General features: G+C 39.0%; 5 protein-coding genes across 6 annotated transcripts in view; 2 read left to right on the plus strand and 3 right to left on the minus strand.

Annotated features, from left to right (window-relative positions):
* The first annotated feature begins 104 nt into the window (after positions 1 to 104).
* acot13 (acyl-CoA thioesterase 13) lies at positions 105 to 1,871 on the plus strand. The gene is made up of 3 exons (XM_052584934.1): positions 105 to 445; positions 695 to 879; positions 1,646 to 1,871. The coding sequence occupies exons 1-3, from the start codon at positions 362 to 364 to the stop codon at positions 1,800 to 1,802; spliced, it is 426 nt and encodes a 141-aa protein (XP_052440894.1). The 5' UTR covers positions 105 to 361; the 3' UTR covers positions 1,803 to 1,871.
* Positions 1,872 to 6,974, minus strand: cb19h6orf62 (chromosome B19 C6orf62 homolog). The gene is made up of 5 exons (XM_052584933.1): positions 5,069 to 6,974; positions 4,814 to 4,990; positions 4,535 to 4,660; positions 3,879 to 4,013; positions 1,872 to 3,157 (listed from the first exon to the last, which is right to left on the minus strand). Exons 1-5 carry the CDS (start codon positions 5,195 to 5,197, stop codon positions 3,032 to 3,034), a joined length of 693 nt encoding a protein of 230 aa, XP_052440893.1. The 5' UTR covers positions 5,198 to 6,974; the 3' UTR covers positions 1,872 to 3,031.
* Positions 6,975 to 6,978: 4 nt separating this feature from the next.
* Positions 6,979 to 10,405, plus strand: gmnn (geminin DNA replication inhibitor). Its single transcript, XM_052584931.1, has 7 exons — positions 6,979 to 7,083; positions 7,700 to 7,761; positions 8,551 to 8,649; positions 8,738 to 8,894; positions 9,046 to 9,128; positions 9,334 to 9,444; positions 9,982 to 10,405. The coding sequence occupies exons 2-7, from the start codon at positions 7,708 to 7,710 to the stop codon at positions 10,174 to 10,176; spliced, it is 699 nt and encodes a 232-aa protein (XP_052440891.1). The 5' UTR covers positions 6,979 to 7,083; positions 7,700 to 7,707; the 3' UTR covers positions 10,177 to 10,405.
* On the minus strand, positions 10,316 to 11,877 carry LOC127979610 (armadillo-like helical domain-containing protein 2). The gene is made up of 3 exons (XM_052585192.1): positions 11,590 to 11,877; positions 10,426 to 10,902; positions 10,316 to 10,344 (listed from the first exon to the last, which is right to left on the minus strand). Exons 1-3 carry the CDS (start codon positions 11,837 to 11,839, stop codon positions 10,316 to 10,318), a joined length of 756 nt encoding a protein of 251 aa, XP_052441152.1. The 5' UTR covers positions 11,840 to 11,877.
* Positions 11,878 to 12,189: 312 nt separating this feature from the next.
* ripor2 (RHO family interacting cell polarization regulator 2) overlaps positions 12,190 to 14,556 on the minus strand; it is a 43,453-nt gene continuing 41,086 nt past the window's right edge. For both annotated transcript variants that reach the window (XM_052584935.1, XM_052584936.1), the window contains exon 22: positions 12,190 to 14,289. In XM_052584935.1, the coding sequence (XP_052440895.1) occupies positions 14,189 to 14,289 (101 nt within the window). In that variant the 3' untranslated portion in view covers positions 12,190 to 14,188. The remainder of the gene's footprint in view (positions 14,290 to 14,556) is intronic.

The following is a 14,556-nucleotide window of genomic DNA, read 5'->3' on the forward strand; positions in this document are numbered from 1 at the left end:
GATTCAGTCGTGTTCTTGAATGAATCGCTCAGGTATGTTTCGTTCATTCGATTCAATGAAAATACACGACTCAAATGAATCGTGGTTATCCATTGTTTCATATTAAAAGTCCTCAGAACCGATTGGTCAGTATTAGCTCCTATTAGTATTCATAGACTGACTTATTAGATTTATTTAACCTAATTAGAAGAATACAGTGCAGTTTTACATTAGTTATCTGCCGTTCTCATCGTTGTGGACTATGGACTTTGCCTAGGTACATAATGAAACTCTTAATTTGTACAACACTTGGGCCAGCTTTCAAACATTCTTCAAGAGTGATCCTGTCCTTCAAGGTGTTTTGGTATTTGCCCTGTCAGCGATGGCGTCAATGTCTCTAAATACAATAAAACAGATAATGAGAGCGATGGCGGACAGTCCTGGATTTGACCGGGTTTTAAGTAAGGTACGTGTAAAGTAAAACCGTTGATTAAATTAGTTCAATGGTTCTCCTTGGATACCCACACATTGATATGTAAACTAGCCAGGGGAGCGTTTCCCAAAACCATAGTTGCTAACTTTGTTAGCAACTTTGTTGGTTGCAATACAATTTCCCATTGCCAACCAACTAAGTTGCTAACAGGTTAGCAAGTATGCTTTCGGGAAACGCACCCCAGAGCAGTTCTCTCAGTAAACACGTTCATGTGGTCATCAGGTGGAGGTGTTGTCTGCAGCCCCCGGGAAAGTGGTGTGTGAACTGAAGGTGGAGGAGGAGCACACTAACAAAGGAGGCACTCTTCACGGAGGACTGACAGCCACCCTGGTGGATATGATCTCCACCACCGCCATCATGTACAGCGAGAGAGGAGCTCCAGGGGTCAGCGTGGACATGAACATCACGTGAGCTTCTGCCTGACCTGTGTACAGGGCTGCTGCGTCATCCGCGGGGAAGACCTCAGTATCAGTGCTGTTACTCTTAAACAAAACGAGCTGTTTGCGCAATATGAATGAATCAATATAAGTTATGAAAACATAGAAATGCTTTTTTTTTTTTTTTGCAATTTCCTACTAAGATTACCAGATACTATTAACATTACTAGAATTAAAACTGAAAAAATGCTAAAACAAATTAAATTGTGAAATACAAAAATATGTTTCGAAATATAAATTACCATAATAGTTACATAAATGGTTTCAAACACCTTGCTCAAAACAGCCCTTACATTTTTAGTTACGTTCTTCAGAGTATAATTTCAATATCATAATATCCTACAACTGTTGCATAAACAAGTGATAACACCATAAAACCACAACAGCATACCATATTCAGCTGTGCAGTGTTATACTGTTTGTTTGTCTAATTATACTTTTATTTATAACCTTTATTGGAAAGTGTTTTCATATTTTTGCCATATGTACTCATAATGAATGTATTAGGCTGTTTAATGCCTGGTTGCTACTGTGACATATTGGGGCATGTTGTCACATACTATACATTTTCCTTTGCTTAATAAATGACAGAAATGTTCCAATAGCTTCTTGTGTGTGTGAATATAGAAATAAGTGTGACTAATAGTCTTACTCACAATTAAAAAATAAAATGACACCCATTCAACATCTAAAATGTACTCTTGACAATTAAATTTGTTTGCTTTCTATTTAACAGATACATGAATGCAGCTAAAATTGGAGAGGATGTCTTGATAACAGCTCAGGTTTTGAAACAAGGACGGACTTTGGCATTTGCAACAGTAGATCTCACCAACAAGGCGAACGGAAAGCTCATTGCTCAGGGAAGACACACTAAACACCTCGGTAGCTGATTATGTACATGCCGTGTAACTGACATGAAACATGTTCTTTGTAACATTAATAAACTCCATTTGCTCGGATATGTTCAGCTGTGTTTATTTCAACAGAATTATTCAAACAATGGGTACATCGAAATAAAGACAAAGACCCACCTTCCCCTTCGACGTTCACTCAGAATTTCAAAAGTGGGAGAAAAAAAAGAAAGGAATTTTTATGCCTTCAGAACGGACAAAGATGGCTTACAGATACCAAGTCCCAAGCACTGCAATATTTAGTACTCTCAGAACAGGGTGGTCTATAAAAGAAAAACAAATCCGTAATGATCCATTTCAAGTTTCACTACGAAATTTCTCATTAGGTACAGAAGCTTGAACATCAGTCTCCCATCACATACCCACCACCAATGATTACATCCGGGTATCAGTAGCTCATATGTATATTTAGTGCTCAACTGGTGACAATAACCATCCCAACAATCCCAAGAAAAGAAAAACAGCATCAGAATTCCTCCAAAAAGACAGTTTGTCAACCATTTTAAATATACAATCACACACTGCACCACCGTCCCATCAGGCACCACTCCTCCAGAAATGATAAAGCAAACAAGGTTTGTAATATTTTAGGCAAGGAATGACACTCAAATTAAAATGTCCAGCAAAAACTAAGGCAGTAACTGAATGAGAAGCAATGCCTACACCAAACGAGTTAACAAGTTTTGTTCACCTTGTAACAGAAGCCTTTTGAGGAAGACTACGCAGGCTCTTATGTCCTCAGTCACCGATTGTCATTACTCATGAAATCCCTACTTAATATGACAGACATGTTAACGATTCCTCATTACAGTGATGTTAAGGCCAGGCCAACACACCAGGACCACATGTGAGAAACCTCTGTCATTGGTTTCCTTTTTTTTTATGTTTTGTTTTGGTAACGCAAAGAGTTCCTTCAGTGACTGGTACTGTTGATGGTGCAGCTCCGAGAGAACAACCACTCAAAATCAATGTTCATGCAGGTTCAAATAAAAACTGATCAGAGAGGGGAGATGGGATGAACCAAAGCAAGACTGGTTGGGGGAAGGATTTAAAAACAAAAAAAGGAGCTAAATTAAATCTCACGATGAAAATGAGTGGTTAACAAAATGGAGAGTTCCAAGCACAAGTTCATATTTATTCAGCTGAGGGATGTGTAGATGAGGTCAACTTGCTTCGAGGCCTCGAGGGGTGTCTTCCGTGCCTTTCACCTAGTCAGGCATGTATGGACGGAGGTGATCCTCAATGTCGCCAACCCCCCAACAGGTGAGCTGATCCTGTGGCAGGTAGAGACAGAGGCTGCACAACTTGAAAACTGTGAGCTTGGTTTTTGGAGTCTGTTGAAGAATGAAATTGCAAAATAATATTAGACTATTCTTAAATACTATATGATGCAATAAATATCTGGAATTGCAAGATGTATAGTTAACAGGAATTCAATAATAATATTTTGCTCAATGTTGATAAGCCAATAAATTATTAGTATATTATTAATAGTATAGTTATACAATAAATATGATGTTAATATACAGTGTATAATTAGTTGAGAATCACTAAAAACTCTGGTTACTACTGATAACCAAAAAATTATGTTGTTATTGTCAATAACCAATTAAAATGGCCACTGTGCAAATTATATTAAATGTATTTATTTTCATTGCCATCCTAGCATCTATGGCTATTTTCATGGCAAGATCAATGTATTATTTAAGAAAATAAATAATAATAAACATAGTAACAACAATGTAGTAATGAAAAGCAACACTTCACAAGCATCAATGTCAATATAAACATTTTTCATTTCATTATCAGATAAATTTAAGATTATTCCTACTAAAACCTACAAACAATCACTTTTAATGTTACAAGTAAATTTAAGCATTCTATAATATAAAGCTTTGTAGTATTGAGATTTGCTAAAGATCACACTTAAGTGGAAAAAAAATAAAAATAAATAACCCCCTAATTTGATTGAGAATTAGATAAATGTACAATACTGTTACAAAAAAAAATTAAAATAAAATAGTAAATATTACCCATGGACTTTATAGAACCTACCTGTAAGTGCTGTCTGTCCACAAAGAGAAAGACGGACTGATTGGGGTTGTTCATAACCATCCCAGCCTTGTCCTTCCGACCAACAGCATGCAAAAACTGCTTTTCATAGTCTCCATGATGAAACTCAAACTTGGCCTGGAAATATTCAAAGTAAATGTTAGAATTTGTTGAAGCACGTGTTTTCTGGCAGGCCCAATAACAAAGATAACACGTCAGCAGCATCACTGCAGTGTTGTGAACTTGCTCACAACAGACACGGAAGAGAAGACAATGCTGAATAAAGTTGTAGTTTTTGCAATTTTTGGATCAAAATGTATTTGATGCCTCTTAAAAAAAATTCTAACTGACCCTCTGATGTCACACTACTTTGATGATGTTTTTCTTACCTTTCTGAACATGGACAGTAGACCGTACACACAGTTTCAATGGAGGGACTGAGAGCTCTCAGACTAAATCTAAAATATCTTAAACTGTGTTCTGAAGATAAACGGAGGTCTTACATGTTTGGAACGACATGAGGATGAGTGATTAACGACATAATTTTTCATTTTTGGATGAACTAACCCCTTAATGGTTTGAACAAGCCCATATCCTCAAATACAATGTACGATAAGCAAGTACCACAATTTGTTTTGGTAGAAATTATATATACATACCTGAACAGGCCTGAATGGTTCATGTTCAGCCCCTTTCCATCTGGAGAACAGGAGACAGACAATCTTCTCAATATCATTGCGGGGCCAAAGGATAAAGTCCATCTCCTGGGTACAACCGATCACATCCTGTACAGATTTAGAAATATCAGTGAGACACACAAAAAGTGTGATGACACATGGGTTTTTAGACGAGACCATTACTGTTGCAACACAGCTGACAGCAGCTTAATCTTCAACGGACAATGTTGAGAGTGAGCCGTGTTGTGTGCCAACACTTACTCTACGCATCGACTGGTAACGAGGCGCGTGTAACTGCACCACATCTTTCTGGAGAAGCTCTAGAGAACTCTCTAAGGAGTAGCTCGTATCCTTCACGCCTTTAAGGATATTTTCCTCATAGTTGTTGGCCATCACAGGTACCACCTCAGCTACTTCGAAGAGAGCGGACTTCTTTTTCTGTAAACGTTGGAAAAGTGAGAATCCTGGACAAACAGTCAATCATTTCTCAGCTTCACACGGAATCATTTAACGTACCTTTTCCTTAAACACAAAGGCAATGTAGATCTTGAAGTCGAACTGATCGGCCAGAGATTCCCGTTTCTTCCGCAGCTGGGCGCGGAGTCGGTTTCTTGTTTGATTCCGGCGAGAATTTGGGTCTCCCATTGTTACGGACAGTACTATTCTCCTTAAGCAGACTATTTTCTTTTTTCGCTTTTTATTTCCTTGACAGTAGACTATGTGGTTTACAAACCCTTTTAAAAACTAAATAAGCTGTAACCAAGCACTACCTGCAGTACATACTCATTTGAATTAACGAACAAAGATAGCAAAACCAGATCAAGCCATTTTTAATCAATGTGGGTAGTGCACTTGGGCCAGTTTTGATGTGTTACACCATTTTTAAAACAAACAATCAAGCCAAGGCTAAGTGTAAGCTAAAAGAAACCACTCGTAGAACACGACCTGATCAATTAGGATTTTTTTTCTTCTTTTCGTTTTATCACTAAATAAAGGACAGACAGTTTTGTGTTTGTCTCTGTGTGTGTGAGGGGAAAGATCCCGGTCTTCAGATAAATAAATCTGGTTTAAAGTTATCTAAACAGCTGACCTAGAGATTTGACTTTGGAAAGTCTCTTCCTGGATGGGCTCTTACTTGTCTTCATGTCTTTGAATAAACGGTCTCGTAAAAGCACATCTGAATGACAGGTGAGAAAGACAACCATGGCAAAGAAATGCAGATGCCATGAGATCTTGGCACAGAGGAAGAACACAGAGTTTGCTGGACATCTTGGAATTTAAGGGCATAAAATTGGCCCACTAGCTCTCCTGCCACGGTTGAGTTTCATTGTGAGGCTTTTATTTTGTGGCTGGCTAGCAAACTAATGCTAGCTAAGCTGAATACAAATAACCTGGTTGCAGGGAGCTACATCTCTTTTTTATCCAGTATGAGATCTAGGAGAGCATTCAAAGCTAGTATTCATCATTAAACCGACTGTTACATTTTGGGGACGTTTTGCCTGTTTTCTGTTTGTTATCGCGATGTTAACAGAGACTGGCTTCGATGAGTGGCTGGCTAACGTAACTGGCTAACTATTGTTTCTCGACATATTTATTTATTTTTTTACTAGAGTTGACTTCGAAGCCCGTTGCGATCCGAGCAAGTACTTCAAAACAATTCGAACGCGTCTTAATACACCGAGCTTGGTTCAAAACCCCGGCCCGGATAGATCGATCCTAGGCGGAGGTTTATATTGATGGTCTCCCGTTTGTTTTCGATCTTCTCCACAGTCGTCACACACGCGTGTAAGCCATGTCAAGATAAAGTGACAAACCGACCGAAGTCCTCCGTTCTCTCAGGTAACAGACGGCGGCATCTGCGTCGCGGTGGACCCATAATGATGGAAGAAAGGTGTGAAATGTCTTTCGAGCGATTCTTTCGACTGTTTCAGCCCTTTTATCTGCGTTTGTCTGGAAAATAACAAGCGCTCCTCGCTGAACAAACAACTCAAGATGGCCGCTGCGCGCACGTGACGGAGGAGGAGCTCGAGCTGCTGTCAGCTGCGTTCATGAAGGCCAGTGTTCACCGTTTTGTTTAACTTACCCGAATTTACCCGAGTAAAAACAGTAGGTGGAGTCGGTTGTAGCTGTTAAGAGGATTCAATTATTAAAAAGTACTTAAATTGTGAAAACTTGGAGGATAGACAAGTTGAGTGTAGATACGGATATAATTTCTCAACCAATTAAATAAAATGTTATTGTCGACATAATTTACAAATAATTGCGTAGTACTCACCTTAAAAACGGACACTATTTTTGAAGTGGATAGAAATTATAATATTCTTATTGTGAAATCAAATATCCCCTTAATAAAAACAATAACAAAAAAAATCCCTTTGTTGGCTGTTTGTTTACGTCAGCCTCTCTATCCGCGCGAGTCCCGGAGTCACGTGACGGTACGAAGGCAGTACTTAAGCCAGTGGCGCGCTCCTCATTCTCCAACTGATGAGCTGATTCGGGTTATTGAGAGCAGTGTGTTTATTGTAATTTTCGTAAGTATTCTCTTTATCTTGTCTTTTATGTTGGTTTCTGTTTAAGTTGAGTTGTTTGATACTTTTTGTTAATATTTTGAAGAAATGGCCATGTGTTTTTAAATGTAGTCTCTACGAGAGTTGCTGGATTCGTCGTCTGAACACAAACAGAGGCCTACACCGCTTTTGATCTATGGTTGCCCCTTTTCTAAAAACCGATATCTAAAAACTTTTGGATATAAATGAGTGTTATAAAGTCAACGGTTTAATTTGTAATCTACTGTATCAAGTTTCAGCTGTTGTGTAAGGTGCTGTAACTTATTTTAAAAAGGTCTTGTTAAATCTAAAGAGACTAACTGATAGATTAGGATAATGGGTGTGTCAGCTACACAAGACTGTATCTTCACTTCTGCTGAAAACGATTAGCATAATTGTGTTTCCAAGAAAAGGGCTATAAAACCTGTGCTTAATCAAAAAACTGGTAATCTCTCATCAAGAGAATCTTTAAAGCAATTATCAGTAAACCAGAAGACAAGTGTAGGAGAATGGAGATTAAATTATTTCCAAGTCAAAATGACTCGAGCCAAATGTGATGGTTCAATTTATGAAACTCACTGAAGTTACTGAACTCTTCTAGGTGAAAACATGAGCTCCATCAGAAGACCCAAGCATGCAGAGAATTCCTCTGAAAACATCAAGGTATGTGACCATGTCTTGCCTTAGGCTCCTTGGATGCAATTATTTCAGTTACTACACAAAACTCTGACTGCTGAACCAATGTCCCGTTGAGTGATTAAATAATGGGGTTTTGAAAGAAACTGGCAACACAACCATTAACTGATTAATGTCAGATAAAAAGCTAGGCATTCGTGTTTCTTATAGTGGCCATGTAGTGACCTCCTAGATACTTTTAATTCATTTGGATTACTTATTATCTGCTGGCGTGTTGTCAAAAAAGGAACTAATGCGGTCAACACATTGCAACATGTCTTTAACTTGATAAAAATCCCCATTTAGGACCAACTTCTCTCCAACCTAGCTCTGTTTTTAAATTAATCATTGCCCATGTGTTGAAATCCAGTGACCGTGCATCCATCTGCCACTGTATTGTTAAAGTGAAAACATTAACTAACTCCAAACTTGCAGTTGGTCATAAGGAGACTTCTGTGGTGAGTTCCCACGGTAATTACAGGTTAAAGAATGTTGTAGCAAGATAAAAATGCAAACGGCCCAATAGCTGCTCGTGGGAATTGGAGGTGTTTACAGCATGCAGCTGATGTGTGGCCTGCCCCTTTCCCACGCTTGTTAGAAATGTTGATCTGCAGAGTTACTCTGATACCTTGCTTGTTGCCGTCTCCTACTGACATCTTAACTGGTGTAAGAGGAGAAGAATGACTGTTGAGGCAGGTGAATGGAGCCTTTTACTGTGTGCTTTGGTAGAGTTGCTTAACTTTCATTCTCACCGAAATTGCCCTTTTCTTTTCTCAGAAGTTCTTTGTAGTACCAACATCTGGAGTGGGATCAGGGAGGAGGACCCTGAAAGTCCTTCAGCCGTCTGCTGTCAATAAGAACCTTGGTCGTATTGAGGTACCTGTTGGTGGTTCCATTTTTGGATGTTACGAAGTGTAAGCGCTTTAGTTGGAGGGGTAATGTTGAAGACTGTCATCCTGTTTAGAATGGCAAAGCAGTTCCAAAGAGAAAGATGTGGAGTGCTGAGCAGGCGAAGGGATCGAAGAGGGTTAAAGCAGAGGTGGCTGTCAAGTCCACAAGTCCAGAGGATGAAAACCAGCCTGAGGGGGTCACGCAAGAGGCCTATGAGCTCATGATCCAAGGTAAATGATGCCCTGTCCAGTTTGGAAAAGTTGATTTCCATTAATGCAAAAGCAGTGCCTGTTAATACGGTCACTGTTAATGTTTGCAATGTAAGGGTGATTGACTGTTCCTGTAACATGGGATATTTTTTTTTTTTTTTTTTTTCTTCAGAAACTCCAGGGTCATCCTACTGGAAGGAGGTAGCAGAAGAGAGGAGAAAAGCCCTGTTCAGTGTTCTCCAAGAGAATGAAAAGGTCTGTTAATCTACATAAATTAATGAGAATGCTTTCATTTTATTTTTTTCTTGTCTCTATTGGGCTGAAGTTCTATAGTAAAGGTTTTGTGGTGGTGGGGGGTTTCTTTTGTCCGCTTAAAAGCGGCTTTCTATAGTTTTGATTCTTAATCTCTTAAACGCTCCGCTCGTTTGACTAGATATCCTGAACTTCATTTCCAAATTAGTTGCACAAAGACATTGAAGCCAAAGACGAACAGATTGCTCAGCTGAAGAGTGAAAATGAGGAGTTGCAGGAGCTGGCACAGCATGTACAACACATGGCTGACATGATTGAAGTAAGTGCTCCGTGTACAGCTCTTAATCCACTTGAAGCCTGACATCACTGTTTCTAGGTCCAAGTGTTTTAAGATGCCTAAAGAAAACCAACTAATCTGCACAGTAGTCCTACTGAATCCTGATTCTTATCTTCATACATACAGAATCTCAGGGTACATAATTTTTTTTTTTTTTAATCCTTTTATAAAATCAAATTGTTCCATGGCAATGCAGCTATTGTTGATAATTCACACAAGTCTCTGGAAACCACTAAACCGGTTTTATTCATGCCAGGCCAGTAGTGGGTGACACAACTTTGCAAAGAGACCCCAGGCATTTGCGCACTTACCTACAAGTTGTGGGTCACCATTTTCAGAAGTTGATGGGTTTTTGTAGTTTACACCGTGACCATAGCAGTATTATTACTGCTTTGACCTGGGAAGCCGTATTTGTGTCACAAGAGCATAGTGGTGATAGTGTGTGTGTAACTGCCATTAGTGTGTGACCTCAATGTCCTGAGTTCTGTCTCCAAGTAATCAAAGTCTTATTTCTTTCAGAGATTAACTGGTAAGAGTCCAGACAGTCTAGAGGAGCTGCGTGAAATAGCGTTTGATGCTGAAGAGGAAGATGAGGAACAACATGGGGATGAGAGCGAAGCAGATGAGAGCCAGGACAGTGTTGAACATGGGACCGAACCGTCACATGACCATAATGTGCCACATAAGGATAATTCCGCAACAGAAGAAAGCTGAAATTATGCCAACTGAAAAAAACCTTTATGAACCTGTCTGGTTTTATTTGAACATTTCTTTGCCGTTGAGAACCGATTTGCACCTTTTTGTTTTAATACTTTTTACCTTTGCTGTAAACTAGCTTTATTTAATTTTTATTTCAGTACCTGTAGTTAATGTGCATGTTCACTGCCAGTGTACATATATAAAATTGAATGCATACAATGGAAATAAACTCATATTTTGTACACATGCTTTTTAATGATTTACCTAACATGTGACCACTCTTAGTGGAAGTGTGGCCCTTCAGCTCATCTTCCTCATGCAAAGCATCTTTCATCGAGCTCTGCCGGAATCCTAAAGCCCTGATAAGCTCCTGAGCGTAGTTTAATGGCCATTTCTCCCAGTCCAGACTCGCCAGTTTCTCCAGATTGGACTGCAGGGCCTCTGAGTCCTTGAGGTGGCAGATGATTGGGATATTGTGGCAACAGAGGATGTTGAGAAGGTAGCAGCTCCAGCGCTGTGATGTAAAGGAGAGTTTGCTGGTTGGAGCTACAAACTCGAGCAGGGTGTCTGGGAGCCCAAGTGCTTGTGCTTTGTTTTGGTTGGCGATGTGGAGATAGCAGATTGCACTGAGGCCTTCAAGAAGTTGAATGACGTGCTGATCCATAAGGCCTGGTGTTTTCAGGAGCTCCATCATGCTTGCCATGTAGTTGTCTGCTGCTTGAGCTGCATGTTCATAACCTCCTAAAACAGTATAGAAGTTAGTAGGGTCTAGAACCATAAAAGCCCTTGCTGTGTTTCACTTACCATGTGGACTGTTTTTGCTCCCTTTCATCAGTGGTAATGGTTCCAAGCTAGAAATATTAGACATGTTTTCCAGAAAACTTTGTAGAAAAAGCACTTTCAAGGACCTTTTGTGTGTGTATTGAAAGGACCTGTGGAAACCCTATATTTGACAAGCTGGAATCTGAGGCTGCATCAAATCAAAATGTTAAAAATCACCTTTAAAGTTGTCCAAATTAAGTTCTTAGCAATGCAGAATTAAGTTTTGAGATATTTACGATAGTAAATTTACAAAACCTCTACATGGAACCCGATTTGTACTTATTCTAATGATTTTTGGCATAAAGTTTAACAAATACAACGTATGATTTATATATACCAGTGCTACTTATTTCTGGTTTTGTGGTACAGGTTCATGAATGTAGTAACGTTACATACCACAGCCATTGGTAACTACCATAGACTAACGTTACTCAATGCGCAGCTTTTATTACTTGCTTTGTTTTGAACGCATTGTTTCCAACGATTCACTGACCCCTTCATTAAGACCAGCCGCTGGCGGTTTTGGTTTTATATTTCATAATATCACTTAATAAGATTAAAAAGGCGTCCTCCTGTAATATAGAAACGTTTTGGTTTTTTCATCACCTGTGTAACTTAATATCCCGATGTCCCGAGCTGCGCCTGCTCTCACCGCCACGGGCAGCAGCGTATTCCGGATCAGTCGACCAGCCTCGAGGATCTTATTTTTGTGGCTTCTGTCTGGTCTTTCCAGGCCAGAGGAAAAATAAGGCTTGATGTAATTGTCGTACAATGAGGAGAGGAGCCGAGGCATGCGTCTGCCTGTCTCGAAACACTTTGCAAAAAGTTTTTTTTCAAAACGGAACGTTGTTTTCATTTCATGCAGCTCGGTATCGTGACATCATCCATTTAGTACGTTTTCACAAAAGAATTCATAAAATGCCTTCTACACTAAGAAAAACATGTCCATTTGCTTCAGAAAAATTTTATTACCTGAATGGAATGTGAATTTAGTTCTTTGCCATGGACTGGATCATGAAACAGCTTGAACTTGTGTGTGTGTGTGTGTATATATATATAATGTATTGTACTGTAATGAGCAACAGCTGTTCTAATGTCTGCACATCCGCAGCTCTTGAAACTCTCATATTGTGCATGTAGTAAAAACTGTTTAACATTTACCATGCACTACAGGCATTAAAAACAGCACAATTCCATATCTGACAATTTTGTAAAAATACATTTTATTGCCACTTTCAGCAGAGGAAATACAGTAAACTCATAAAAATGAAACAGTGAGGGAACATTAGCACTGTGACATTAAGTGAAATCTGCTTTCATTCAAACAATAGTTGCTAAAGCTATTGCAAGCTGTGTGCTCAAGCTCTGGACACATACAATAACACACTCACAAAACCATATTAACAACAGCTTTCCTATCAAGAAGGACATTAATTTACATTTGAATGAGGGTTGAACAATAAATGCAGTTGAAGTTCACTGAGCTTCTGTCTGAGATGAGTACGAGGAAATAAATGTTAATTCATCCTCCTCCTTTGATATCTCCAGGAGTGATCACCAATGCCCAGGGTTAAATACTGTAATGGTTATCATTAGACAAAGAAAGCAAGAAAACACAGCCAACTAAATACAGAAACACAGCATAAAAAAGTATTATTTTTGAACGTCTGTTATAGATAATTCTGATAAATAGAAACCACAAAATGGCCTTAAATATATTGACTTCTGTATCATTATGGCTTTCGGCGTTTGTGCGGTAAATGCCAAATAACTTGTTAAGAAACAATCTTACCAAAACAGTTGTGCTTGTGAGGCATATACTTGCGTAACCTTTCTGTACTTGGTACATTCCTCGAAATGTGCTCCTTTGATAGATTTAAGCCCCTGCTTCCGTACAATTCTCAATGTCATAGAAAATATTGCAAAAATAGGTCGGGTGAACTACAAAACGGCGTTTTAATTGCCGCCATAAGCATAAATTTACATTTGAGAGCGTTAAAGATCAACACAGGGTGTGTAAACGTGTCAAAACGAGGCAAGCTTTTGTTTAGCAAAGAGCATTTTCTCTGGTCATGTGCATTAGCATACTGAAAAGACATTTAGGAAAGGTTCCCTTGAGCACAAATACTGTATAACCCCATTAATACACTGTTAAAAGATAAGACTGATCAGTAAAACATCTTTATATATGTAAAATGTCAACTATATACATATACAACAACAAAAAAATCATAGTGAATAGCCCCTCGATAATACCAAAATCCTGACTGTGCTGTACCTAATCATATTGTGAACCGATATTTAGTACATTAAAACGATCCGTTCTCAGTATTTTAATAAACAACAACAACAAATAAAATAGGGTGATATCAGCATCTTAACCATTTACAGTGAAGAGAAATGAAAAATAAATAAACATAACGAATGATATTACAGTCACATGACTCAGTAGTACAGTAATAATAGGCACAGAAGCAAGTTCGGATCACAGAGCAAAATAAACTTCCAGTCTTCATTTACGCACAAACCAAAAATTCACAGTAATGAATCACGCTTCTCTGACAGAATATAGTGTAAAAGTGCATTTTCATATACTCTGACGGATTCCAGACAGCGCTTGTTGTAAGAGCCCATGTGCTCAGGCATTAGTACCGTGTTAATGTGTTCAATACAGGCTCCGTCCATAGAAATATTTTCTTCTGACCAGTGAAGGCAAGCAAGCGATGTGTTAATCAGCAGTCCAGCACCCACACTGTTTTCTTCAGTAGTCCACACATCCAGCTGGGTTCAAACAGCAAACAATATCGTTCCTTTCCCAGAGGTCACAGAAATCTCACTCTGCCCAGGTCAAAAAAATAAACTAAGCGGGGAGCATTAAAACAGTCCCTTATAATCCCTGAAATGGAACGCAGGTGAAAAAAAACAAATATCCCAGAACAAAATTAAAATAGGATTTCCTTGCTCCAACTGTGCAACTGCAATCTGCAAATAACTAACTTCTGATAATAACACTCTTATTGTTCAATCAGCAACGATGACTCAGGACCACTGTGACACCAGTAGCAAACATCCTGCAGATAAGGACACTCTGTGATGAAGGTCTCAAGATCAAAGGCCAAGCTTCACCTTCCTCTTGTTAGCAGGTGGTGTGTATTACACGTCTGAAGTGTGCAGGATCACAGGAAGGGGAGAACGAGTGGTTTTTCTAAAATGAAGTGGTAACAGTGTTACCGCGACGAGTCCCCAGCCGCACTATTTCCCTCGGCACGGTGTCCAACTGCTCGTATGCCAGCCGCCCGTCTTCACCTGGGAACAGAAACACACAAACATGCTCCGTAAGACACAGGAAGACTTTCAGGTGATGTTTACAAGTGCTGAAACCATGTATAATGTACATGTCAGTTTTTAAGACCTTTTTTAAGACCTGCACAAATCAAATTGACATTCAAACTGAATTGTCTTTTACTTTAGTCAAGTTTGGGGTCGGTAAGAATTCTTTACGAAATTATTCAGCAAGTACGCATTAAATTGATCAAAAGTGATCTAAAAAAAGGATTTTCACTGTATAATGGT

The sequence above is a fragment of the Carassius gibelio genome, chromosome B19 (genome assembly GCF_023724105.1).
Source record: "Carassius gibelio isolate Cgi1373 ecotype wild population from Czech Republic chromosome B19, carGib1.2-hapl.c, whole genome shotgun sequence".
NCBI lineage: Eukaryota > Metazoa > Chordata > Actinopteri > Cypriniformes > Cyprinidae > Carassius > Carassius gibelio.

What these genes read in the sequence shown, in the direction of transcription:
- cb19h6orf62 (XM_052584933.1), bottom strand. Translation starts at nt 5,197, where the DNA reads ATGGGAGACCCAAATTCTCGCCGGAATCAAACAAGAAACCGACTCCGC. An exon ending in CCTTTGTGTTTAAGGAAAAG is followed by an intron (nt 4,991 to 5,068) that starts GTACGTTAAATG and finishes CAACGTTTACAG; the next exon opens with AAAAAGAAGTCCGCTCTCTT. An exon ending in GTTACCAGTCGATGCGTAGA is followed by an intron (nt 4,661 to 4,813) that starts GTAAGTGTTGGC and finishes AAATCTGTACAG; the next exon opens with GATGTGATCGGTTGTACCCA.
- LOC127979610 (XM_052585192.1), bottom strand. Translation starts at nt 11,839, where the DNA reads ATGAAAACAACGTTCCGTTTTGAAAAAAAACTTTTTGCAAAGTGTTTC. An exon ending in CGGGATATTAAGTTACACAG is followed by an intron (nt 10,903 to 11,589) that starts GTGATGAAAAAA and finishes ATACTGTTTTAG; the next exon opens with GAGGTTATGAACATGCAGCT. An exon ending in TAAGAGTGGTCACATGTTAG is followed by an intron (nt 10,345 to 10,425) that starts GTAAATCATTAA and finishes GTACACTGGCAG; the next exon opens with TGAACATGCACATTAACTAC.
- acot13 (XM_052584934.1), top strand. Translation starts at nt 362, where the DNA reads ATGGCGTCAATGTCTCTAAATACAATAAAACAGATAATGAGAGCGATG. An exon ending in TTGACCGGGTTTTAAGTAAG is followed by an intron (nt 446 to 694) that starts GTACGTGTAAAG and finishes TGTGGTCATCAG; the next exon opens with GTGGAGGTGTTGTCTGCAGC. An exon ending in AGCGTGGACATGAACATCAC is followed by an intron (nt 880 to 1,645) that starts GTGAGCTTCTGC and finishes TCTATTTAACAG; the next exon opens with ATACATGAATGCAGCTAAAA.
- gmnn (XM_052584931.1), top strand. Translation starts at nt 7,708, where the DNA reads ATGAGCTCCATCAGAAGACCCAAGCATGCAGAGAATTCCTCTGAAAAC. An exon ending in ATTCCTCTGAAAACATCAAG is followed by an intron (nt 7,762 to 8,550) that starts GTATGTGACCAT and finishes TTCTTTTCTCAG; the next exon opens with AAGTTCTTTGTAGTACCAAC. An exon ending in ACATGGCTGACATGATTGAA is followed by an intron (nt 9,445 to 9,981) that starts GTAAGTGCTCCG and finishes TATTTCTTTCAG; the next exon opens with AGATTAACTGGTAAGAGTCC.